This window comes from Salvelinus alpinus, chromosome 5 (assembly GCF_045679555.1).
Source record: "Salvelinus alpinus chromosome 5, SLU_Salpinus.1, whole genome shotgun sequence".
Lineage (NCBI taxonomy): Eukaryota > Metazoa > Chordata > Actinopteri > Salmoniformes > Salmonidae > Salvelinus > Salvelinus alpinus.
In genome coordinates, this window is record NC_092090.1 from 54,144,816 (window position 1) to 54,172,792 (window position 27,977).

At 43.9% G+C, this 27,977-nt stretch overlaps 2 protein-coding genes across 6 annotated transcripts in view; one reads left to right on the forward strand and one right to left on the reverse strand.

Moving 5' to 3' along the window:
- tsc1a (TSC complex subunit 1a) overlaps window positions 1-26,751 on the forward strand; it is a 49,686-nt gene extending 22,935 nt beyond the window's left edge. For all 5 annotated transcript variants that reach the window (XM_071402326.1, XM_071402325.1, XM_071402324.1 and 2 more), the window contains 5 exons: window positions 11,085-11,195; window positions 11,422-11,544; window positions 22,523-22,710; window positions 23,000-23,176; window positions 24,485-26,751. In XM_071402326.1, coding sequence (XP_071258427.1) covers window positions 11,085-11,195; window positions 11,422-11,544; window positions 22,523-22,710; window positions 23,000-23,176; window positions 24,485-25,136 — 1,251 coding nt within the window. In that variant the 3' untranslated portion in view covers window positions 25,137-26,751. The remainder of the gene's footprint in view (window positions 1-11,084; window positions 11,196-11,421; window positions 11,545-22,522; window positions 22,711-22,999; window positions 23,177-24,484) is intronic.
- A 280-nt stretch (window positions 26,752-27,031) lies between these two features.
- Window positions 27,032-27,951, reverse strand: spaca9 (sperm acrosome associated 9). The gene is given in 4 exon segments (XM_071402336.1): window positions 27,032-27,405; window positions 27,535-27,725; window positions 27,791-27,864; window positions 27,866-27,951. Coding segments are annotated over 4 exon segments (504 nt in total). The 3' UTR covers window positions 27,032-27,252.
- Between the last annotated feature and the right edge of the window lie 26 nt (window positions 27,952-27,977).

Below are 27,977 nucleotides of genomic sequence, written 5' to 3' on the forward strand. Positions count from 1 at the left end.
GCTGCCGCTTTCTAACCCGGAAGCTTATAAGAAATGCTATGCCCTCTGACAAACCATCAAACAGGCAAAGCGTCAATACAGGACTAAGATCGAATCGTACTACACCAGCTCTGACGCTCGTCGGATGTGGCAGGGCTTGTAAACTATTACAGACTACAAAGGGAAGCGCATTCATGAGCTGCCCAGTGACATGAACCTACCAGACGAGCTAAATTACTTCTATATTTGCTTCGAGGCAAGTAATGCTGAAACATGCATGAGAGCACCAGCTGTTCCGGACGACTGTGATCACGCTCTCCACAGCCGATGTGAGTTAGACCTTTAAACAGGTCAACATTCACAAGGCCGCAGGGCTAGACAGATTACCAGGACATGCACTCCGAGAATGTGTTGACCAACTGGCAAGTGTCTTCACTGACATTTTTTATTAAAAAAAGCTTTAAAGATACCATACTTTAGACAAGTTAAACACACCAGGCAGAAGGCTACAAAGGTTAAAGGGCAATCTATAGTACAGGGACAGAGCAAACACCTCACCATTGTTCCTGTAAACAGTCAAGGGATAGGGGTGGAGAAATGCAACCACTCACAGACAGTCATGGCCACAGACCGACCCTCCACTGGACCAAAAATTAAAAGTTTACAATGCTTAAAAAAAAAGAAAAAAAAGAAGAAGAATCATTTTATGTAGGCGTGAAAAAATAAAATAAAAACAAGCTCACATTTTAGTCTCTGACCGGGCAAGATGAACAAGGCATCGGTAGGTCACAATCAATAAGCCCATCAACCTTATTGCCCCCCCCCCCCCCCCCCAGAAAAAAAAACACAAAGAAATGCACATCCAACCCTTAAGTCACAGAGGGGTCAAATAGACTTATTTTTGTTTTAATATGAATGCCATCAGAGGATGGACTGTTTAAAGTAAGACCGGAATGGAGCCCAAGCCTCATTAAACAGTTTGGGGTTCCCACGTGAATTGAATTGAATTTTTTCTAGTTTCAGAGAGCACAACACATCTCTCACCCAATATTTATAAGATGGGTGAGCTGCCATCTTCCAGTTCTGGACTATTAGCCGTCTAGCTAACAGAGTTGTATAAGCAACAGTGTCCAACTGGATTCTTGACAGGGGGGTACCTATGGGCAGTACTCCAAAAAGGGCTGTAAGGCGGAGACGGATCTATAACAGTGTCATATATATCAGAGAAACATTTAAATATTAATTCCCAGAAACCTGACAGTTTATGACAGCCCCAAAACATATGCAAGAGTGTGGCTGGTTCCATTTTACATCTGACACATGTAGGATCAAAATCAGAGAATATTCTTCCAAGTTTGGCCCCGGACCAGTGGATACGGTGAACCACCTTGAATTGAATGAGGCTGTGTCTAGTGCTAAAAGGGGACGAATGCACCCTGTGCAGCACAGATTCCCAGGTGTCTTCCCCAAGTACCTCCCCCAAATCCTTTTCCCATCGAGTCTTTAAAGGCACCAAAGAAGGGTTCTGTAAGTCATGAATGATTGCATATACATCTGAAATTGTGCCCCTAGGAAGCTTGTTCAGCTCAAAGATGCTCTCTATAGCTATATTTGCAGCCCTATGGGGAAATTCAGGTGTGTTAGCTCTGACAAAGTTCCTAGTCTGGAGATAGCGGAAAAGTGGGATTGGGGGAGGTTGAACCCTTCCTGTAGCTGAGCAAAAGAGGCAAATGTATCATCAAAGAATAATTGGGCTAGTGAGGAGAGGCCTAGTGAGTGCCAGATGGCAAAAGCCCCATCATTCAAAGATGGAGGAAATAAAATGTTATGATTAATTGGGCCTGATAGAGAAAAGCCTCGGAGGCTAAAGGCTAAACGGAACTGATTCCAAATTTTAAGAGACTGCTTTACAATTGGGTTGACACACCTTTTGCCAAGGGACACTGGGAGAGACGAGCACAACACAGAAGAAAGTGCAGCAGGTTTACACGATTCAGACTCCATCTGGACCCAGAGTGGTCTAGGGCCAGTAGGATCAGTCTGCAGCCAGTACAGGAGGGCTCTGAAATTTGCAGCCCAATAGTATGTCTGAAAATTTGGTAGAGCTAAACCCCCCAATGACTTAGGCTTTTGTAAATGTTTTCTACCAATCCGTGGTACCTTGCCATCCCAAATAAAATGCATGAATGTTTGATCCAGTGAATTAAAAAAAGATTTTGGAATAAAAATGGGTAAACATTGAAATAAATATAAAAATTTGGCCAACACATTCATTTTAATGACATTAATCCTTCCGATAAGAGAAAGAGGTAGCGAATTCCAAAAAGTGAAAGATTGTTTCAAACTGTCTGCTAGAGCAACAAAGGTTTCCTGAAACAAATTTGAATATTTCCTTGTCACTTTAACTCCCAAGTAGGTGAATTGATCCCGGACAATCCTAAACTGAAAAGTTGTAAAAGAGCACTTTAAAGCAGCCTTATTTACAGGAAAAAGCTCACTCCTGCCTAGATTCAGCTTGTACCCTGAGATTGATCCAAACTTTTTAAGAACAGATAAGACACGTGGCAATGAGGTATCAGGGTTAGAGATAAACAAAAGGAGGTTGTCAGCATATAGCGAGACTTTCTGCTCTAAGCCCGTCCTGATTATTCCTTGAATGGCATCATTAGAGCGTAGTGCAATGGCCAGAGGCTCGATTGCCAAAGCAAACAAGGGAGAGAGTGGACAACCCTGTCTGGATCCGCGATGCAAGAGAAAATAGTCAGAGGACAAGTTGTTAGTCCGTACCGAAGCCATGGGGGAAAAATAAAGAATCTTTATCCACGCAATGAATTTGGGGCCAAAGCCAAATCTATAAAGGGCAGCTGTTAGGTAATCCCACTCAACGCGGTCAAAAGCTTTTTCCGCATCAAGTGAGACCACCACCTCCGGGTCCCCCGACGCTGGGGAGTACAGTATATTCATAAGGCGCCTAATATTGAAAAACAAATGCCTATTTCTCACAAAGCCAGTCTGGTCAGAGTGTATTACTTGGTGCAGCAAGCCTTCCACATGGATGGCTAAAAGCTTGGCTAGGATTTTGTAATCACAGTTTAAAAGCGAGATTGGGCGATAGGATCCACATTCTAGTGGGTCTTTGTTTTTCTTTAAAAGTAATGAAATTGAAGCCTGATAAAGACTAGGCGTAGGGTAGCTTTGAGGTATTAAGGCACTCTGCAAATAATCGAGACAAGAATGGGCAAAGCAGACCAGAAAACGTCCTGTAAAATTCGGTTGGAAAACCGTCCGGACCCGGTGATTTACCACTTTTCATTGCGGACACTGCTGTTGCAATCTCCTCAGGTGTAAATTCTTCTTCTAGACAGTCATGGGAGTCTGTATCAATTGAAGGCATATTCAAGCCATTAAAAAAGGAATCAATCAGCAAAGGGTCTTGAGGGGATTCAGAGGTGTATAGCGCAGAGTAAAATGTTTTAATTGATCATTGATCTCTTTATGTATAACTGTGGTGGCACCAGACGGGGTCCTTATTTGTGGGATTAAATGTGAGGCCTCAGATTTACGGATCTGATGTGCAAGGAGTTTACTGGCCTTGTCCATACACTCTGTACCGAGCTCGCAAGAGTAACTGTTCAGCTTGCCTGGTAGAAAGCTCATCAAATTCAGATTGGAGTAGTTGGCGCTCTTTATGCAGATCAGAGGAAGGAATCGTAGCATACTTCTCATCCAATGTGGCTATGGATTCGCTCAGATCCCGAAGTCGCTGAGAGCGAACTTTGTTTTGGTTGGCTGTATAAGAAATAATTTGGCCACGTAGGTATGCTTTGAGAGACTCCCATATGGTAGAGCAGGACATACCTGGTGTTGAATTAGTTTCTAGGAATAAGGTGATTTCAGAAGAAATGAAATTGACAAACTCCTTATCTGAGAGTAAAATGGGGTTAAGACGCCATTGATAACACATAGGAGGTCGCTGGGGAAACTAGTTCAAGCACTAATGGTGAATGGTCAGAAATAACAATACTCTCGTGAGTACACCGCCGAAGGTTAGGCAGAAGTTTTTTGTCCAAAAAGAAGTCATCAATCCGGGAGTATGTTTGATGAACATGAGAATAAAAGGAATACTGTCTATCTGTAGGATGTAGGAAACGCCAGGCCTCAAACATAGCATATTTCTGAAGAAAAGATTGAATAAGTAGGGCACATTTAGATGGGCCTGTAGTTCTTCGTGAGGACTTGTCAAGAACTGGGGACATTTTACAGTTGAAATCCCCCCCTAAAATCAACAAATGAGAATCTAAATTGGGTATAGCAGATAAAAAGGAATAAATGAAACTTGTGTCATCCCAATTGGGAGCATAAACACTAGCCAAAACAAGAGGGGTAGAAAACAGTTTACCGTTTACTATGACGTATCGTCCCTTAGGATCAGCAATAACCTCAGAAGCTACAAAGGGAATAGATTTATCAACCAAAATGGCAGCACCTCTTGATTTACTATGAAAGTTAGAGTGGAACACTTGACCAACCCAGTCCCTACGCATCCTAAAATGCTCACCAGTCCTCAAGTGAGTCTCTTGTAGAAATGCAACATTTGCATTCAAACCCTTTAAGTGTGTCAACACCCTCATACGCTTCACAGGGTTGTTAACCCCTTTGATGTTCCACGAAATGTACTTGATCGCATTATTTCGGCCACCCTGGGCATTCCCGTTATACATCCCTGTCATTAGAGCATAGAGTGGAAAAGCAATGAGCACCCAACAACCCCAGAATAACTTGTCTCAGAGTAATAATGTACGGTGCAAGATGTTTGGAAAAAGTACAGAAAAAAAACGAAAAAGACAATGACAACATTACAACTGAACAATTCAACCTTCCCTCCCCCCGACCTCAGACAGTACCTCCCCAAACGAGGTACAAGCCTAAATAGAACATGTTCTCTTCGCACTCTCACAGACATACTGTGCGGTCTTAAACCTAAACCCACAGTCCCGCTCTTTAAAGTCTTGTTTTGTGTTAGTGGATCAAACAGCAAAAAGAGAGAGAAATAAAAGTGAATCCCTTGTGCAAACGAATTACAAAAGCACCACTTGTAGATGTATATAATTATATTCCCAGTCTTATAACAGGCATTGAGAGAGAAAATAAATCGAATGTATAAAGGCTCTCAGCCAAAAACCTAATTTTGAAGTAAGGAAATCGTAGTAAGACAATCAACATTTTTTTAAATAATAATAATTGTCTAGTTTGACGCTGAGAGAACTTACAACCAAGACCAAAAAACTACGTGTGCGCAACGTTGAACGTTTGCTGGGCATAAATTATGCTCAAAACTTTTAAAATTGAAGTGAAGACCCCCAAAAACGTGTGGCCTCGGGAAACATTTACTGTTTACTGGGTCGGTGCAAACGGATGCAGTAAACAAATAACCAAAAATATTTTGAGACACTGTAACCAAACTGAATAGGTGAACGTGACAGCCTAGAAACACAGGAGTTAAGTAAAACCTTAATACAATGAAATTAAAATGACTGAATGATTGTAAGGCAAGCACTCTAGATGATCAAAACATTAGATCACATCAAATAAGCCTGAATGGGTTCGCCAACTCCCCAACTATACAAGACTAGTATGTTATAACTAAACATAATTGTACCACACGTGGGCTACTTACTATCCACAGTTCGCAAGCAACAGTTGCTGAACTATGAGCAAGTTCAAGACTTCTTGATGTGATGTTGAATGTGAGCAATAGCCTCATCCGGAGACTCAAATGTGTAGTCTTTACCATCATGAGATGGCCGTAAACGGGCCGGGAATCGCAGTCCATACTTCACACCTGGATGGTCCCGTAGTAGTCGTTTGGCCTGCCCGAAAGCTGCATGCTGCCTGGAAACCGTGGGGGAGTAGTCCTGGTAGATGGAGAAGCTCTGTCCTTGAAAGCTCAGAGTGGTATTGCGGGCTCGTCGGAGAATCTCCATCTTCTCATGGAAAAAGTGCACTCGAAGAATTATGTCACGGGGCCTCTCACCATCCCGGGGCTTTGGGCGCAGCGACCGGTGGGCACGATCAATCAGGGGCTTTTCATCTAAGGCAAGAACATCCTTCAGCAGCCCAGAAACGAAATCCGCTGCGCGAGGCATTTCCGCGGACTCTGGGACCGATACAAGTCTCAGGTTATTGCGGCGAGAGAATCCCTCTAAACTCACACAGCTCTCCTTCACCTTTTTCAAATCCGCAGCCAGGCGTTTCACGTCAGCCTCCAGGGATGTAGTTAAATCGGAGACATTGGTAGCGGAGGTCTCCAGTGCTGCAATCGTTGTAGTGTGCGACACTGTTGTTGTTTTGAGTGATGTGATTGCTGGCACCGTCTCGTTCCGCAGGATGGTTAGATCTGCTTTTAAAGTATCAGAAACCTCCTGTATTCGGGCCTCAATCATAGCAACCACCTCCGTTTTCATTTCAACTATCTCAGAGCGCAGTAGTTTGATGTCCTCGAATGTTAATTTCAGCGCCGCCACGCCAAGCCGCACCCCCGGTTAAAGTGTGAGTCCCCGGGCCCTCAGACTCAGGAGAGGGCGGTGATGAAAGTGGGTCTTGTAGGCCGGGTTTTCTCAAAGTCATGTTTTTGGCCTTATGTTTCGTCGACATGCTGACATTCGAAAGTAAAGTAGTCTTGGTTTTTACGGAAAGGGAAAATAAATACGGTTCTGCTGCAAAATTCACATAAACTTTAAGAATACCGCGGGAGCAAACGGAAAACACGTCAGTCGCACATGTCGTCCCTCCACTCTCCCCTTCACTGACATTTTCAACCTCTCCCTGTCTGAGTCTGTAATACCAACATGTTTCAAGCAGACCACCATAGTCCTTGTGCCCAAGAACACTAAGGTAACCTGCCTAAATGACTACCGACCCGTAGCACTCACGTCTGTAGACATGAAATGCTTTGAAAGGCTGGTCATGGCTCACATCAACACCATTATCCCAGAAACCCTAGACCCACTCCAATTTGCATACCGCCCCAACAGATCCACAGATATAATCTCTATTGCACTTAACACTTCCCTTTCTCACCTGGACAAAAGGAACACCTATGTGAGAATGCTCTTCATTGACTACAGCTCAGCGTTCAACACCATAGTGCCCTCAAAGCTCATCACTAAGCTAAGGACCCTGGGTCTAAACACCTCTCTCTGCAACTGGATCCTGGACTTCCTGACGGGCCGCCCCCCAGGTGGAAGGGTAGGGAACAAACATCCGCCACGCTGATCCTCAACACAGGGGCCCCTCAGGGGTGCGTGCTCAGTCCCCTCCTGTACTCCCTGTTCACTCATGACTGCACGGCCAGGCACGACTCCAACACCATCATCAGTTTGCTGATGACACAACAGTGGTAGGCCTGGGGCCAAGCTTCCTGCCATCCAGGACCTCTTTATCATGCAGTGTCAGAGGAAGGCCCTAAAAATTGTCAGACACAAGCCACCCTAGTCATAGATTGTTCTCTCTGCTACCGCACGGCAAGCGGTACCGGAGCGCCAAGTCGAGGTCCAAAAGGCTTCTTAACAGCTTCTACCCCCAAGCCATAAGACTCCTGAACAGCTAATCAAAGGACTAACCAGACCCCTCTTTTACGCTGCTGCTACTCTCTGTTTATAATCTATGCATAGTCACTTTAACTCTACCTACATATTACCTCAATTACCTCCACTAACTGGTGCCCCGCACATTGACTCTGTACCGGTACCCCCTGTATATAGCCTCGCTTGGATATTTTACTGCTATAGTTTTATTTACTTCTTAAAGCATTGTTGGTTAAGGGCTTGTAAGTAAGCATTTCACCTTAAGGTCTACTACACCTGTTGTGTTCGATGTATGTAGCAAATAACATTTGATTTGTCCTTCCAAACGCCGTTGCCAGAGAGGAAGAAAACCTCTCAATGATTCACCATGAGGCCAATGTTGACTTTAAAACAATTACAGAGTTTAATAGCTGTAATAGGAGAGAACTTATGATTGTTCAACAACATTGTAGTTACTCCACAATACTAACCTAATTGACAGTGAAAAGGAATCCTGGCTTCCCGAGTGGCGCTGTGGTGTAAGGCCATGCATCGCAGTTGTGCAGCGTCACTACAGCCTGGGGTGACCGGGAGTCCCATAGGGCGAGGCGCAATTGTTCCAGTGTCGTCCATGTTAGGGGAGGGTTTGGCCAGGGGGGCTTTACTTGGCTCACTGTGCTCACTGTGCTCTAGCGACTCCTTGTGGCGGGCCTGGCGCCAGTTGAACGGTGTTTCCTCCAACACATTGGTGCAGCTGGCTTTTGGGTTAAGCAGTACGGCTTGGCGGGTCATGTTTTGGAGGTCTCATGACTCGACCTTGACCTCTCCCGAGCCCGTTAGGGAGTTGCAGCAATGAGACAAGATCGTAATCACGAAAAAGGGGTTAAAAAAAATAAAGGAAACCTGTACAAAAAATATTCCAAAATATGCATGTTTGAAACAAGGCACTAAAGTAATACTACCAAAAATGTGTCAAAAAATTTACTTTTTTCCCTTAATAGAAAGTGCTGTTTGGGGCTAATACAACACATTACCGAGTACCACTTTACGTATTTTCAAGCATAGTGGTGGCTGCATCATGTTATGCGTATGCTTATAATCATTAAGGACTGAGGAATTTTTCAGGATAAAAAGAAACTGAATCAAGCTAAGCACGGCCAAAATTCTAGATGATAATCTGGTTTAGTCTGCTTTCTACAGACACTGAGATGAGTTCAACTTTCAACAGGACAATAACCTAAAACACAAGACCTGAGTTGCGAGTTACAGTTTTGACTTAAATCTATTTGAAAATCTATGGCAAAACCTGAGTGTTTTTGTTGAGCAATGATCAATAACCAATTTGACAGGGCTTGAAGAATTTTGGAAATAAAAATGGGTAAATGTCGCACAATCCAGTTGTGGAAATCGCTTAGACTTACCCAGAGACTCACAGCTGTAATCGCTGCCAAAGGTGCTTATACAAAGTATTGAGTCAGGGGTGTGAATACTTTAGGTAAATTAGATTTCTGTATTTCATTTTCAATACATTTGCAAAAATGTATAGAAACCAATTTTCACTCACATTCTGGGGTATTGTGCTTAGATGGGTGAGATCAATTTGATCATTTGAATTCAGGCTGTAACAACAAAATGTGGAATGAGTCAAGGGGTGTGATTTTTTTTTTTTGAAGGCACTGTATGCCTGTGATCAAATTCAGCACAGGGTAGGCATAACGTTATTGCTTTCAAATATGTGTTATTGGCACTGGAAGTTAAACATGTAAATTCCAGACGTAACAATGCACAGTCTATATTCGGGCATTGTATTCACTCATTTTAGTAGCATTGCTTTGCGTAGACGCGATAAATAGACTTGCTTTCTAATTTCACGCTGTTAATTCTCTTTTCTGTCACTTTAGTGCATTCTAATTCCAGTGTGTTCACATGCGTTTGAATTGAGCTTGAGCGGCATCATGCAGTGCGTTCGGAAAGTATTCAGACCCGTTACTTTACATTTTGTTACGTTACAGCCTTATTCTAAAATGTATGAAATTGTTTTCTGCATTCATCTACACACACTAACCCATAATGACAAAAGTCATTTTGTGGTAGTCCACCTGTGGTAAATTCAATTGATTGGACATGATTTGGAAAGGCACACACCTGTCTATATTATGTCCCACAGTTGACGGTGCATGTCAGAGCAAAACCAAGCCAGGAGGTTGAAGGAATTGTCCGTAGAGCTCCGAGACATTTGTTTGATTGTGTCGAGGCACAGATCTGGGGAAGGGTACCAAAAAATTGAAGGTCCCCAAGAACACAGTGGCCTCCATCATTCTTAAAATGGAAGAAGTTTGGAACCACCAAGACTCTTCCTAGAGCTGACTGCCCTGCCAAACTGAGCAATCGGGGGAGAAGGGCCTTGGTCATGAAGGTGACCAAGAACCCGATGGTCACTATGACGGAGCTCCAGAGTTCCTCTGTAGAGATGTGAGCACCTTCCAGAAGGACAACCATCTCTGCAGCACTCTGCCAATCAAGGAAACCAAGATTGAACTCTTTGGCCTGAATGCCAAGTGCCACGTCTGGAGGAAACCTGGCACCATACATACGGTGATGCATGGTGGTGGCAGTATCATGCTGAGGGGATGTATTTCAGCGGCAGGGACTGGGAGACTAGTCAGGATTTGCGGGGAAGATGAACAGAGCAAAGTACAGAGCGATCCTTGATGGAAAATCTGCTCCACAGTGCTCAGGACCTTAGACTGGGGCGACGGTTCACCTTCCAACAGTGCAATGACCCTAAGCACACAGCCAAGACAACGCAGGAGTGGCTTCGGGACAAGTCTCTGTATGTCCTTGAGTGGCTCAGCCAGAGCCTGGGCTTGAACCGGATCAAACATCTCTGGAGAGACCTGAAAGTAGCTGTGCAGCAACGCTCTCAAAACAACCTGACTGAGCTTGAGAGGATCTGCGGAGAAGAATGGGAGAAACTCCCCAAATACAGGTGTGCCAAGCTTGTAGCGTCATACCCAAGAAGACGCAAGGCTGTAATCACTGCCAAAGGTGCTTCAACAAAGTACTGAGTAAAGGGTCTGAATACTTATGTAAATGTGATATGTCATGATTTTTTAAATAAACATTTGGACACATGTCTAAAAAACAGTTTTTGCTTTGTCATTATGGGACATTGTATGTAGATTAATAAGTGCATTTGGAAAGTATTCAGACCCCTTGACTTTTTCCACATTTTAAGGCTGTAACGTTACAAAGTTACAGCCTTAAAATGTGGAACAAGTCAAGGGGTCTGAATACTTTCCGAATGCACTGTATATTCCCCATTTGCACAACGCTACTTTGGCCTTCTTGCAATGCAACACTTCAACTGTTTAGAAACTAAACTTTGCGTGACGATAATCACATTCTCACGTCAATTTCAGTTTTTATGAATGACAACTTTTGCGTGAACTGGCACATGCGTGTTTTTGGGCATATTTTGTGTGTACGCATCATTTTATAAATGAGTCCCCAGGTACTGACTTCTGATTTTGTCTACAGAGTGAGTTACAAGAATGCCAAAGCAACATGGGAGAGCTGGAGGCTGAGCTTCAGAAAGCCAATAATGAGGCATACAACACTGGACACCAGCTCACCCAACTGTCCCTCAAGGTGAGCTTACTAACACATAACTATTGCCATTATTAAGCATATTCAACTACAAATTTCATTTCTCTAATTCCTCAGAGAGATTAGCAACTTAAAGCTAGAAGAAAGGTCTTTATAGGCTCGTCGAGCAAAATAAAAAAACATTCTGTTGGTCAGTGTATTTGAACAAACAAAAAAGTATTGTGCTCCCAAAATATCTTTCCTTTTCTCTTCCTCTTTCCCTGTTCAGCTCACCAACAGTGAGAACCTCCAGCAGCAGATGTACTTGTTGAACAAACAGCTGCTGTTGCTGGGAGAGACCAACAAGCTGGCAATACAGGAAGTGCAACGCCTGGGACCGGAGAGCAGTAAGGTAGAGGCAGGATTAGTGATAACAGTTCTTACTCTCTTAATCTGACCTGACCTCTGCCCAAATTCCTCACTCCTCCCCATAGGATCCCTGATGTCTAACAATAACATATTTTGACAAAATGTAAACGTTCTACATTCCCCTCTCCCTCGGTGACATGAATAAGGATACTTAATATTTTCAAGTTTAGAACTCAGAACCCATCAGTTTATGGACTCAAACTCTTCATATCAACAATCATATCACTGTATCCCTCTTTGTAATGATTTCTTGACATTTCTCTGTTGGCCAAGTCAGCTCTTATACCATAGACCAGTGTTTCCCAGTCCTGGTCCTGGGGACCCAAAGGGGTGCATATTTTAGTTTTTGTCCTAGCACTAACACAACTGATTCAAATAATGAAAGACTTGATTAATTTAATAAAGTGCGTTTGTGCTAGGTCAAAAAGTAAAATGTGACCGACCGGCTCGATTCGGTCTTATGTAGCACAATTTGAAATCGTTGTATTTTTTACATTGGATAAAAGTAGAGACTCGGGGGGGCACTGGTGAGCAGCAACATATCTGCACAAATAGCTATTCTCGCCACAGAGGTCAACATAAAGATCGACACCGTTAGCGAAGACTTGGCGAGACATTACACCCGTCTGAATAGCCTGGAAGATTGCGCAAATATTTACTCCCGACAAAGCGGTGAAACTGGAAGAGCAAGTCACCCGGCTATCATCAGATGTCATCAAACTCACTTCCAAGGTTGAGGACCTCGAGAACAGACAGCGCTGGGGGAACGGTCGCATTTTCGGCGTAAGACAGGGACTCGAGACCGTAGACTGAATGCGGCCTACCCTGTCCATAGCTAAACTGCTACAGGAAATTTAGGCCTCGATTACGCCCCCACCCTTAACAGTGCGCACAGAAGCATACAGTCCGCACCGAAGAATGGGGAGCTGCCCAGACCCATAGTAGTTAAATTCCACTACCTTCAGGAGAAGGAGGATGTCTTCCGTAAGGCAGCGCGAGCAGCTCCCATCACCCATGACAGCCGGAATATTCACATTTACTCTGACTACACGGCGGGGCGGCAGTCATGAAGAAGAGGTCAGCCTTCAACGAGGTGAGGGGGTTCCTACATCGCTTTCTGGACACCAAGTTCGGCATTCTTAACCCAGCTCTACTGTAGATCATTACTCCCTCCGATGAGCAGAAGACATTCTTAGACCCAACCAAAGCCAAAGAATACATTGTCGCACACCTACGTCCACAGGAGGACAGGCGACATAATACTAACTAGCCATTGTGGGCTTATACTGTGAACCTGCACTAGCTGTGCTAACGCAATCCAAAGACCAACTAGTGATTTAATATCTTGATTAGAAACGTGCCTCCACCCTGCTGCCAATTTTTTTTATTATTCATCCAGTAACTTAATGTTATGAACAATGATGGTATGTATAGGGTGACATGTTCTCACAAGGACAATATAAACTCAGCAAAAAAAGAAACAATGTCTTTCAAAGATAATTCATAAAAATCCCAAACTTCAGATCTTCATTGTAAAGGGTTTAAACACTTGTTCAATGAACCATAAACAATTAATGAACATGCACCTGTGGAACGGTCGTTCAGATACTAACAGCTTACAGACGGTAAGCAATTAAGGTCACAGTTATGAAAACTTAGTATAAAGGCCTCTAGTGTCCTGACTCTGAAAAACACCAAAAGAAAGATGCCCAGGGTCCCTGCTCATCTGTGTGAACGTGCCTTATGCCTCCTTGCAGCATGCCTGAGGAATGCAGGTGCGGCCAGGGCAATTAATTGCAATGTACGTACTGTGACACGCCTAAGACAGCGCTACAGGGAGACAGGACGGACAGCTGATCGTCCTCGCAGTGGCACACCACATGTAACAACACCTGCACAGGATCGGTACATCCGAACATCATACCTGCGGGACAGGTACAGGATGGCAACAACAACTGCCCGAGTTACACCAGGAACACACAATCCCTCCATCAGTGATCACACTGTCCGCAATAGGCTGAGAGAGGCTGGACTGAGGGCTTGTAGGCCTGTTGTAAGGCAGATTCTCACCAAACATCACCGGCAACAATGTCGCCTATGGGCACAAACCCACCGTCGCTGGACCAGACAGGACTGGCAAAAACAAGTCGTGTTCATGACGAGTCGTGACGAGTCATGGTTTTGGGGTGATGGTCGGATTCGCATTTCTCGTCGAAGGACAGAGCGTTACACTGAGGCCTGTATTCTGGAGCAAAATCGTTTTGAAGGTGGAGGGTCCGTCATGGTCTGTGGAGGTGTGTCACAGCATCGTCGGACTGAGATTGTTGTCATTGCAGGCAATCTCAATGCTGTGCGTTACAGGGAAGACATCCTCCTCCCTCATGTGGTACCCTTCCTGCAGGCTCATCCTGACATGACCCTCCAGCATGACAATGCCACCAGCCATACTGCTCGTTCTGTGTATGATTTCCTGCAAGACAGGAATGTCAGTGTTCTGCCATGGCCAGCGAGGAGCCCGGATCTCAATCCTATTGAGCACGTCTGGGACCTGTTGGATCGGAGGGTGAGGGCTAGGGCCATTCCCCCCAGAAATGTCCGGGAACTTGTAGGTGCCTTGGTGGAAGAGTGGGGTAACATCTCACAGCAAGAACGGGCAAATCTGGTGCAGTCCATGAGGAGGAGATGCACTGCAGTACTTAATGCAGCTGGTGGCCACGCCAGATACTGACTGTTACTTTTTTGATTTTGAACCACCCTTTGTTCAGGGACACATTATTCCATTTCTGTTAGTCACATGTCTGTGGAACTTGTTCAGTTCATGTCTGTTGAATCTTATGTTCCAACAAATATTTACACATGTTAAGTTTGCTGAAAATAAACGCAGTTGACAGTGAGAGGACGTTTCTTCTTTTCTGAGTTTTTAGTTTGAGTAGTATTTTATTTACAGTACATGGCACAATAAGCTTTTACCAACTAGCTGCGGCTGTACAGCCACGGTGCAAGGTGGTGCGGTAATAATTAGCGTAGTCGCTACCTAAGGCTAGACACTGAGCTCTCTTTCCTTCCCTTAATAGGATAGCCTACTAACATACTGTGAGCTTGTTTAATACATGCAAGTTTATACTCCCAAAGGACCATTTGTATTATTCTTTACTATTTGACTGGTTGGTTCTTGGTGGCGGATTACACCCTGGTGCTTGGTGGCGGATGGCACAGGTTTGCAGGTTGTATAGCCGAGCGAACACTGCAGCTCTGTAGGACAGGTATTAATTACCAAGCGTTTGCCAGTCACTTTCCGGTGTTGTGGCTTTTAGGATGTTCAACAGAGGGTTACATTTATACAAATGTTGAATTTTACTGGGTTTGTTTTCCTATTTACTTATTTAATTAAATGTTTTTGTAGTGTGTGTGTGTGTTTTAAGCCATCCCAAGTGGATGGGGGGGACATACACCTATACCTCCTTTTTTTAATATATTGTTTTTTTACTATCCTTCAAATATGCATATTGCATAAGATACCTTGGATGGCAGAGGTGGTTCCCTCCAGAATCCCCTTCCTTAGGTGTAAACTTGATTATGTTCGCCCTGGATAGAGCTCTACTGATGTTCAGTTTATCATGGTAGTATTTTGCTCTAGTCTAGGAGAGGTAGATGCAGCCTTCCAACAGGGGGAAGGCCAGCATAGGGGTCCAAGGTTTTCTTCTGGGTATTTTGTTGTTTTTGCTGTTTTTTATTTTATTTGATATTTTATTACTCTGACCTTTCAGCACACTATGCCAAATTCACATACTCTAGGCTCCACATGCTTTATCAGCTGGAACGTGAAAGGAATTTACCAGGTTGCCAAGCGTAGCTGAGTGTTTGCTTATGTTAAGTCCTTAAGTTTGGACATTGTTTTTCTCCAAGAGACACATCTCCGGTCCAGTGACCATGATAAACTAAAGAGAGGATGCTTAGACCAAATATTTCACTCCAACTTTGGTGCCAAGTCCAGAGGGGCAGCATCCTTATCAAAAAAGGCACCCCGTTTGTCTCCAAAGTAATTTCAGATACTAATGGCAGATATATTATAGTAATGGGGAAATTGTTCGGCACACAGGTTATTTTGTTTAACATCTATGGTCCTAATTGGGATGAGACTAATTCTTTCTGACTTCATCGCAACACTTCCCGACCTTAACTCTCATCATTTGATATTGGGCAGAGATTTCAATTCTGTATTGCGTCCAAGTCTAGATAGATCTAGACCGAAGCCCAACAATGTAATTTTAAAATCAGTCGCAGTAATCAACTCATTTCTAGAATCCTATAATTTGTCTGATCAGCTAGATATCCGCTTTCCGGACAGTATTGTGTCACAACGCGCGTGGCGACTTGAGCCACTAATACTATCCTGTAGCGCTTTTTAATAAATGCATATCAACTCACATTGATGTCTTTTACAGATCGACTGCACCTGTGACGTGTCTCACTCTACTGTGGGAGTCGTTAAAAGCATATCTAAGGGGCCAAATTATTTAATACACAGCGTATGACAACAAACAGCGCACCAAACGCTTATCGAACCTATCTCAACTCATTCTAGATGTGGACAACAGATATGCCTCTTCTACTCCTGAACTCTACAAAGAGAGACTGTACACCAATTGGAGATTTGACAATCTTTCCACCAAACAAACGGAGCAGCTTCTGTTTAAGTCGAGGCTTCCCTATTGAATTTTATAAAGCGTTCTCCTCTAAATTATCCCCTATCCTCAGCTCATTGTACAATGAAATCCTTTCTAGTCAGAAACTTCCCCAGACACTTACCCAGGTGACCTATTTCGGTTTTGCTTAAAAAAAGACAAGAATCCCCTAGACTGTGGCTCATACCGCCTTAAGCCTTTTGTGATGCGATTTATACAATTCTCACAAAGGTCCTCTCGTGCCGTTAAGAGACAGTGATGCCTAATATAATTCACTTTGACCAAACCGGATTTATCTCAGAGAGGCAATCTTTCTATAATATGCGCCGGCTATTTAATCTTCCCACACAACTCTACAGCCAAAGGTTGTAATTTCTCTTGATGCTGAAAAGGCTTTCGATCGGTTTGAGTGGGAATATCTATTTACAGTACTAGAGAGATTTGGGTTTGGCCCGTCATTCATTTCCTGGATTAAGATTTCGTACTCGTCCCCAGTGGCTTCTGTTCGCACCAACAATGTTACCTCCATCTACTTCCCTCTACACAGGGGGGCCAGGCAGGGTTGCTGTTTATCCCCTTTCTTATTTGATATGGCTAATGAGCCTCTTGCTGTCGCCCTGCGGCCAGAGGAGAGGATTACGAGAATATTAAGGGGCAACATAACTCACAAGGTGTCCTTATATGCAGACGGTCTTATTTTATACAGTGGTAAGAAAAAGTATGTGAACCCTTTGGAATTACCTGGATTTCTGCATAAATTGATAATCCAATTTCATCTGATCTTAATCTAAGTCACAACAATAGACAAACAACAATGTGCTTAAACTAATAACACATAAATTATTGTATTTTTCTCGTCTATATTGAATACATCATTTAAACATTCACAGTGCAGGTTGGAAAAAGTATGTGAACCCCTGGGCTAATGACTTCTCCAAGCTAATTGGAGTCAGGAGTCAGCTAACCTGGAGTCCAATCAATGAGACGAGATTGGAGATGTTGGTTAGAGCTGCCTTGCCCCATTTAGAAAACACTCACAAAATTTGAGTGTGCTATTCACAAGAAGCATTGCCTAATGTGAACCATGCCTCGAACAAAATATCTCAGAAGATGAAGAATTGTTGACTTGCATAAAGCTGGAAAGGGTTACAAAAGTATCTCTATAAGCCTTGATGTTCATCAGACCACGGTTAGACAGATTGTCTACAAATGGAGAAAGTGCAGCACTGCTGCTACTCTCCCTAGGAGTGGCCACCCTGCAAAGATGACTGCAAGAGCACAGTGCAGAATGCTCAATGAGGTTAAGAAGAATCGTAGTGTCAGCATCTCTGTTGACGAGTCTATGATAAGTAAAACACTAAACAGGAATGGTGTTCATGGGAGGACACCACGGAAGAAGCCACTGCTGTCCTAAAAAACCATTGCTGCACGTCTGAAGTTTGCAAAAGTGCACCTGGATCTTCCACAGCGCTACTGGCAAAATATTCTGTGGACAGATGAAACTACAGTTGAGTTGTTTGGAAGGAACACAACACTGTGGAGAAATAAAAGCACAGCACAGCACACCAACATCAAAACCTCATCCCAAATGTGAGGTATGGTGGAGAGAGCATCATGGTTTGGGGCTGCTTTGCTGCCTCAGGGCCTGGACAGCTTGCTATCATTGACGGAAAAACTAATTCACAAGTTTATCAAGACATTTTGCAGGAGAATATAAGGCTATCTGTCCGCCAATTGAAGCTCAACAGAAGTTGGGTGACGCAACAGGACAACGCCCTCAAACAGAAGTAAATTAACAACAGAATGCCTTCAACAGAAGAAAATATGCCTTCTGGAGTGGCCTAGTCAGTCCTGACCTCAACCTGATCTGAGATGCTGTGGCAAGAGAGCAGTTCACACCAGACATCCCAAGAATATTGCTGAACTGAAATAGTTTTGTAAAGAGGAATGGTCCAAAATTCCTCCTGACCGTTGTGCAGGTCTGATCCACAACTACAGAAAACATTTGGTTGAGGTTATTGCTGCCAAAGTTATTAAATCCAAGGGTTCCCATACTTTTCCCACCCTGCACTGTGGATGGTTACACGGTGTGTTAAATAAAGATATGAAAACGTATAATTGTTTATTAGTTTAAGCAGACTGTGTGTTTGTCTGTTGTGACCTAGATGAAGATAAGATCAAGTTTTACATTCACATATTTTTTCTTGCCACTGTACATCTCTAACCCTGTGGAGTCTATACCCAATCTCTTGGACATGCTACAAGGTTTTGGGACATTCTCTGGTTATAAGTTAAACCTAACAAAAAGGGAGGCTCCTCCCATTAATCAGTTAGCAGAAGGAATTGGGTATGCCAATTTCCCATTTAAGGTGGAGCATCAGGTCTTTACTTATTTGGGGATGACAGTCACACGCTCTGTTTAAACAACTTCAAAACACTCCTGGAGCGCACTAAGCAGGATTTCATAAGGTGGTCGTCTCTTCCCATTTCATTAACAGGTCGCATTAATTCTGTTAAGATGACTGTACTACCTAGGTTTTTGTACTTCTTCCAAATGATTCCCATTTTTCTACCAAAGTTGGTGTTCAAACAACTGGACAGCTACATTTCCAACTTCATTTGGAATAAGTCAAATCCACAAATGAGAAAGGTATATCTAGAGAGAGCTAAGCCCCCAGGCCTTACCACTTTTTGTTTTTTTTACACTACTACTGGTCAGCAAATATATCTAAATATGTTTATTGGGTTTCTATATTTGAAAACAATGATGACCCAACTTGGGCCATCATGGAGTTAGTCAAGCCTTCCAACTTCTCCGGTCTCGCTCCTGTGCTCCCCAGTGCACATGAACCTTGCCACCCATGTTTTGAACCCCATTGTTAAGAACTCCCTTAAAATCTGGTCCCAATTCCTTCAGTCACTTTAGCCTTAAACAAGCAAGCGGCTTCTCTCCATGAACATCTAATCATCTCTTCCCAGTGTCACAGATTGACACGGCATTCCAGTTCTGGCATATTCCAGGTCTGGTGTTTTTTTTGTGTGACCTATTTGTTGATAACACAGTCTCATTTGATACTCTTGAGGGTTGACCACCCAATACCCACTTTTTTTAGATGCCTGCCAACTCGCAGCTTTGCCAAAAAAACATTTTATTTTATTTCCATTCGGGCCTACTAAATGCACAATCTCCAGATGATACAACATAATACAGAACATTAATCCGCCTTCCTTTGCAAATACAAAATCTGCATGGGAGCAAGACCTAGGTGGCGAGCTACCTGGTGATATGTGGCTACAAAGTATTGCGCGTATCCACACATCATCCTTTTGCATAAGGCGTGGGCTTATTCATTTTAAGGGTTTGCACCGTCTCCATTACTCAAATGACAGATTGGCAAAAATGTACCCAAATGTTGACCAAGTGTTTGAGATGCCACCAGAGTCTAGTGACTGTGGGACACATGTTTTGGTCATGCCAATCTTTGAGTGGCCTCTGCCTCAAAAATGGGGCCCCATTCTCACATATGTGTAATACAACTGTTAACCCGATCACTGCCATTTTTGGGGTACTTCCCCTAGACCAGAATGCTACCTCGCTGCCTTGTCCTCTTTCACTGGAAGTCTGCAAAGCCGCCCTCCTTTATGCAGTGGGTTAAGGAGGTGATGTCATCTCTGCCTCTGAAGAAGGTTAGGTACACTGTCCATGGGTCCCGACAAAAGTTTGACTTAACCTGTTCCCCATTAATACAATACGTGGAGAGCCTGTCTTTTACTTAGTGTAACTTGCATAGTTTGGTAAGCAGTCGTGTCTGTTCTAGTGGCCATTTGTGCTGATAATAATTTGTATTTAACTTTGTTTTCCCCATTTGTTTTTGTTTCTATTAGTTTTTTTCTGTTTTTCTTATTTAAAACTTAATTTTATAAATGCCTTGGTGGGTGGAGTGGAGGGGATGAATGAGGGGTTGGGTTTGTACTGTTTTTATTGTTATATCTGAAAATCTACTAATAAAGTTTAAAAAATGAATTTGAAAAAAGTAGAGACTCCGAGCTAGAAAATGGTATCATACACTACAGTTGAGGAACAATGGGAAAGTAATTCTGCTTTGAAAGTTGATAAACCTGTAACCCCACTTTTGAGAAAATGGCCCTTAAATGTTTTGGAACAGCTACTGGAGTGCTCTTCTTTGTCTACACCCATTCAGCATCATTCACACCCTCTTTAGCCCCAGCCATCTCTTTAAGGATTCACGTGAGGCCATGTACTAAACAACCAAAGATTTCAAGACTAAAGGCTGGTTTATACTAGGTGTGTTTTGTCTGGAGTGCTCTCTTGGCGTTCGTAAACTCAGAGCGTTGTCAGATTGTCCATTTGTAAATTCAGAGTGTTTTGCTCTCGGAGCATTCAGAGCGCACACTGGATGCTTTGGTCGAGGAGTAGGGTTGATCCGAGCGTTCTAACCTAACCGCAGTCAAGCACCCAAGCTAACGTTGGCTAGCTTGTTAGCTACTTCCAGACACAAATGAGAGAACAGCTTACTCTGACCATTTTACTTGCCCTAGAAGAGATGGTTAGGCTGTTTTTATGTTATCCAGAGCATTGGTGACTGCAACTGTGCTGCTGGCAACAATTTAATTACACTTTTTTGCCACTGTTTTCTGACACCGTCCATATTCAGCAGGTGTTGAGAATTTGTAAATTCGTCAATTATTCTGAGCTCTGGCACACTCAGACGAGAGTGCTCTGATAGCTGGTAAATTCGCTCTGGATATCTACTCTGTGTATTGACAGTTGTTGTAATGACATCATGAACATTCTGTTGAAATGGTTACTTGCATAGTGGAGTCTTTTTGTTTAGACATGTAGCTAGCTAAACAATGAACCATAATCCCAACTCATAACGTTACTACCCTGCATGAATCTGTAGGTAGCTAACCAACCTGGTTCAATGTTAGCTAGCTAGCTAAAAGTACACTTTAACTTGAAATGAAAACAACTTTCTGACAAAATTAGAAACGTGTAATATCTGAAAATGTAGCTAGCTAGATTATCTTGCCAGTATACATGTATTGACGCTTATTCCTCTGTTATATATGCCATGGTTTCCCTTAGTTTGAAGATGTAATCCAGAGACGGGTGTTTTTTATACAACAGCCTTCTGTGTGTTCTCTTTTCAACTTCCTCTGCAGATTTGCATTCAAACGCCAGAATTTTCACCAGCTCCTTAGCTATCATACTCTAATTCCAAGATTTCAAAACTCGGTCCTCCAGAAATTGGAGAGCAACACTTATGTAATTCTACTACGTGATATCTTTCAAAAAAGCCACGTTAGAAAGGATTACCTGGCCTCCCGGGTGGCGCAGTGGTCTAGGGCACTGCATCGCAGTGCTAGCTGCGCCACCAGAGTCTCTGGGTTCGCGCCCAGGCTCTGTCGCAGCCGGCCGCGACCGGGAGGTCCGTGGGGCGACGCACAATTGGCATAGCGTCGTCCGGGTTAGGGAGGGTTTGGCCGGTAGGGATATCCTTGTCTCATCGCACTCCAGCGACTCCTGTGGCGGGCCGGGCGCAGTGCGCGCTAACCAAGGGGGCCAGGTACACAGTGTTTCCTCCGACACATTGGTGCGGCTGGCTTCCGGGTTGGAGGCGTGCTGTGTTAAGAAGCAGTGCGGCTTGGTTGGGTTGTTCTTCGGAGGACGCATGGCTTTCGACCTTCGTCTCTCCCGAGCCCGTACGGGAGTTGTAGCGATGAGACAAGATAGTAATTACTAGCGATTGGATACCACGAAAATTGGGGAGAAAATGTGATAAACTATTAAAAAAAAAAAAGTAAAGAAAGGATTACCTACACCTACTGACCAGCTCATATGATAGACAAAAGGGTGCTAAATGGCAGACCAATCCGAACTCATCTCTCGGCATGTCCAGCCCGCTCATTATCTCAGCCAATCATGGCTAGCTGGAAGGTTGCTTACTTTTTCCGTGGCTAAACCAACTAGGCTCGTAATTTAACAATTTTATTTGTGTTTACAGATGTCATACAAGTTTGTTATTTAAGGCACATGAAAGTTCACATGTTCCAGAAGGCATTTCTGCCCAAAAATGCATTTTGATTAAAAAAAAGTGTTTTATGTTCAAATGGCTCTTGTGTGAAGCAGTGGCGCGCGACATATGCCTAGTTTCCTGAAACTAGTCACAAATGTGCACCCCTTTTGCATTCCCAGGACCAGGATAGGGAAACACTGCCATAGACTAAACCATTTCCTGGTCCTATCTGCAGGGGCTACAGATGCTGCAGTCATCCATGGGCAAGGAGCAGGAGTGTCTGCGTCAGAGCATGCTGCAGCAGACCCAGGGGCTGGAGGCAGCTCAGCAGCGCATCGGAGACCTGGAGGCCCAGCTGGCCAAGAAGGAGCACCTCATTCTGGAGCAGAAGTTGTTCCTGGAGGAAGTCAAAGGCCAGACCAAGTAAGGGCCCAATTCCACTCAACTTTTTTTTAGGCTATTGCGAGCTCTGATTCCCTTATGTATTTTATTATTTTTCAAAGAGATTGAATTTAGGATGGTGGACAGATTTGAAAGGGGAGAACAGGTAGGAAGTGGTGGGGAGGCTGGATTCAACCGACATCAGCTACGTGCTTGGCTCCCAGTACCCAACAACTCTTATTATTCCACAATGGATGAACTGTATTGTGTACTTTTCCCCCCCTGTGAACTTTTACATTTTAAAGGTGTGTCTGTCTATGTGTCACCCCAGGGGCCAGCTGCAGGCGTCGGAGAGCAGGTACCTGGCCATGCGACGGGTCACCCAGGTGCTGCAGACGGAGATGCTGCAGCTCTACAGCCAGCTGGACGCCGAGATGCTGACCACCAACCAGAGTCTCTCAGAGTCTGACACCATCGAGCCCTCCAGCGCTCCTCCTGGCACTTCCAGGTGAGACCCAGCACCTCCTTTGATCCCTTTCCCACAGTATGAGGGATGGCTCCAGCTCCCACGGAATGGATATAACAGCCAAGGGCCTTCAACGTATAATTATGCAATATTGACAAAATGCTGCTGGTGTTTTTTTGTACAATGAATGTCTTCTCTCTGGGACAAAGTTAAATGATATAACCGTGCCAAGTGCTACCAGCAGGAGATGGTCTTTTAGGTAGGCTATACCCAGTGCAGTGCAATTTGTATTAATTTGAGCCATCTCATCATCGCTACAGTCTAGAAATACAGTACTATTGAAACCAACTCAGTCAAGATTAGGGGTGTGAACGTTTTAAACTAAATTGGGATCCCACAAAATTGAAATCACTGCAGCTGGCTTGCATGCTCTTTCTCTTCACTAATAATGTGAGTGTGTGTGTGTTCTGTCTTCGATCTGTTGCCTGCACAATAACCTAGCCTATTTATTAATGATAGGCCCTGCTTTACTGAAGTTGCGATACATTGCAAGCCAAGAAATGCGAAATATACATTCCATTGCAAGATAAAGCTTTTGATTGCCGATAGATAGGCCTAGTGCACGGTTCTGACTATGCCTGGTGGCCAACCTGCCTATACTGTGCCCATCCCCCATCTCTCCGTCCCTCGGTAGCTTGCTATGAAAGATGCAAGTGTTTGTTCTCAGAAGTACGCCAACTAATCAGTCTCTTCCGTGCCAAAAATACTGAATCTTAGGAGTCGATTCCTAGCGGTATATGTTTTCTTTCTACTAAATGTCTTTCTTTTTTAGGAGAGCATGGCTTGCATCAGGCAGTTTAAGATTATGTGATGGATGGCAGTCCCCATTTCAGAAGCTGCATTCCTAAAATGCCCATTTAAGTGGGGCTTCAAAACTTATCTCCAGAGAAGGTTTTGTTTCTGCATTTAAAAAGCATCCTTGGACAAACAAACATGCTGTAAGCCTGAGGTGCTTTCAAGGGTTATATGACTGCGGTAGATATAACTTCATTGCCTGGCCCTAGCGGTTATACATAAGTATTAGGACCATAATTCTGCATTGTGAGTTGACGTCAAAATAATAATCTTGTTTTAATAGAAAACCGTAAATGGCCGTTTTAAATGTCAAGCAAAATTGTCAATTTGTCACAGGATAAAGGAGAGGAGGTTACCCTGTACATAAATTAAAAGTAGGTACTATGGACTAATCCCAGAGAGGTACAGCTCTTGAACAGAATGTTTTATGTAGTGAAGCTGAAGACCAATGTAAAAAGATGAACAATAGTGTGTGTGTGTCTGTGTGTTTGCTAGGCCAAATGGCAGCAGTAGCAGAACTGTGCCAACTGCTCAGGGCAGCTCTGACCAACGCACCCAAGCGTGGCCGCCTGGCAACGGAAGCACTTTACCACCCGGGGGTGGAGCTCAGTCCACTACCTCGGTGACCCTCAACGGCAGTCTGAAACAGCCCCCTCTCCTGTCAGAGATGTCCCCGACCCACCTGGCCGCCTTTCCATTTTCCCTCTCCCCCGCTGGCACCCCCTTCACTGTGGGTACCTACCCCAGTGCCAAGAGCTTCCTGGGAATGCACGCCCGAGAGCTGTTCCGCAACAAAAGTGATAGCCAGTGTGACGGGGATGAGGACACCCAGCTCAGTAGTCTCTCTCACAGCCTAGTCGCCGGTGAGGAGAGCAGAGAGTCGACAGAGAACGTCCAGTCCAGCCCATTTCCTCCTCCCGCCACAGGCATCCCCCCCCATTCTCCTCCTCCTGCTGCTGCTCCTCCATCACAGGGCTCTGCTCAGTCTGCTTTGGCCCAGGAGCCACCCCCGTCAGACAGCCAGCAGCTTAGGGCCCACCACGGGCAGGGGGCAAGGCCTAGGGCCAGCGCTGCCGCTGCTGCCCGCCAGAGGAGGAAGGACCTGCGGATCATGGACTACAATGAAACACAGCAGGAGCACATCTGAAGATGAGAGGGAGGGGTGGGGCAACAGCTGCTGAGGAGCTGACACTGTAACAACAGATGTAAGAAATATCTCTAAATGCAGTGTTATTTTCACAGTTTCCCCAGTGGATGGGCGAATACAGGTTCATACAAAGCTCTATTATATAAACAAGAAAAAAATAATACATTTCCCTAAGCAAGGGACAATGAGCAAATTTGGCCTCATAATTAGCTTTTTAATGTATTCTGTCGAAGGGCCACTGCTATATGTATCCATTAGGGGGAGCAAGAGTGAACAAAAAGTATTCAACAGTGAACATGGATTAACATGGATTCCTTATGGCAAGTCCTATCACACACAATTGGTCTATTGGGTGTGTAAATCTATATATTAAGGCTACGTTGGTCTGTGTGATGTAAAACGAATAACAGCAACAGGAAAACGAGCAAGAATCTTTTGTTAGATGTTTTAATAAGCTATTTATTTATGGTTTTGGCACACCCCAATCTAGAATGGCCTGAACTTTCTGTAGGGTTCGGAGGGTCCTACTCACAAGTGCAATACTTTTCTCAAATGGATTCATCTTGTTTTTTTGTTGCTTGGTCAAAGGCCTCATAGCCTCAGCTTTTTCAGAACACTTCTTGAGTTGTTCCATCACATTTCCCTCCCCAAAACACTCAGTGCCTCTTGTTTTAACACATATAGCTCTACAAATAGGTACGAAAGTTATTGCAATAATCTGTTATAATTTATAACCAGCTAAAGAGAAGCTTAAAGAGTATCAAGTAACAATATTTTGTTTTCTTGATTCAATGGGCATGATCCCACCATACAATGAAGTTTTACAGCAATAATGCATCTTGCCTAGGTTCAAGCTAAATCTCTAGCTCAGGTCGTTAGTGCGTGTTCCTGCAGTAGTGGAGGAACGTGCAGTAACACCCTGGACCAGAGCTAGTTAATTCTCATACATTCTCTTGAGTTACATGTGCCACGTGGCATCCATCTTGCTTTTTGGGGGTTTATTGATCAAGTTGACGTGGATCACTGCATTATTTTGTCTAGGCTAGAGGCCTGTGTTCTTTTGGATATTCAGTGCCTTGATGGCTGCACACAACTGCCAGAACTACTGCAGTGGGACTCTGATGGCGCTCTTGATGTCTTGGCATTGAAGCTATGCCAGGTATATGTCCCTCTTCATAGAGGTCCTTCCTCACCCAATGCCTTTAAAGTGAATCGGGTCAAATTGTAGTTCTAAACATGGACATATTGTGAGTTTCTGTTGCCATATAGTCAATCGTCATCTAGGGTGACAATCATTATTGTTCCATCCCCTACTCAGGATCAAGACTTGCAAGCTAGTCAGTTAAGTCACATATCCATTGAAGTCAGTATTACCCATCTCCAGCTGTTATCCTCAAAGCATGGTCTCTGTCCAAGATCCTGGTGTCAATTCAAGTGTTCCTTTTTTCCCCCACATCTTTTGTTATCAGGCATGTAAATCAATGTTAAACACCATCGGAATGAGGAAACTATGGTACAGTGAATCTGACGGTATGTTAAGACAGTTCTGATTACAAATGTTCTGAAAACAAAAAGGGAAAAAAAATTAACTGAACAATATAAATCAATACAAATATTTTGCATTGTCTCTTTTTTTTTTCAGTTTGCCGAGAGCACACAAACATTGCTACATGGTAATTTAACAAGATGTGGTTATGGGCGCCGAGATAGTTATTTACCGTCTTATTCTACAGTGTCAGTGGGGTTTAGAAAAGCCACCGCATTGTTTTGATATAAGTGATTTCTGTCTCAAAACGCAAATGCTGTTAAACTATTTGTCCAGTTTCAGTCTGTTGTATGAAACATTGTGTAATATGGTTGCCAAGTTCTGAGTAATAGTTGATCACAAGTCAAACCAAGAGAAACCAACTTTATTGCAATGCTGATTTATGTAAAATAGAGGAAATGGTCAAAGGCCTAATCCTGGTGGTGAGGCTGGCTTGATTGCATGCCTGTTCTCTTAGCCTGGGTCTTCCTAGTGTTATGAGCACCAGTAGCGTGCCCAGTCAGGCTGAAAGACACGTCTCCCACACCAGCCGTCCCACCTCGCTGTCCTGAGGACTCAAGCACATCCACATTAGGATTCCCAGCAGATGTTGTGCTGGTCGCAGTAGGTGTAGGAACTGGCCAACCTTTGCAGTAGCTCCAGTGCTAGTGGGATAAGGCTTACCACACCACCGTAGTAGTTCCTGGCCTCGTCACAGCTCGATTCACTTCATCATGTGGGTAACTACAGACAAAGAAAGGACCTGGGTTAGAAAACAGGCAAAATAGTCCAACCTCACAACTCCAGTTTAAAATGCAACTGATATTCTGCAACATTTACCATATCTATTGTCGAAGTCGGTCCTTGATGTACATGGGCCTGCAGTTTGCTGATGTTGCAGTTGTAGCTGAGAAGCAACCTGTAAGTGTCTAGGATGACACCTCCAGGGCTTTGGTTGTTGCCCTTCAGGAGCCTCAGAACAGCCCTCTACTCATCCACCATTTTCAAGAAGAGGGTAAAAATTTGTAGATCTGTGGCATTAATACAGTGGTGCTCCATGTACCCTTGAACGTGTGCAAAAAGGGATGGGTTCATTATTTTATTTAAAAAAAGGACCTGTGAGAATAACTGTTGAGAGATGGTCTCACCTGCATGACTGATGCCACTGGTTCTGTCCTATCATGAGCATGCTCTTGTGACCTCTAGGGCTGCTATGAAAATGAACTGCTGCAGTTTGAAGAGGTTATGTGTGTGTTAAATGGCCTTCAACCTCTCCCTTGCCTCACGCATTGTGACCCTTGCCAGTTGTGCACACT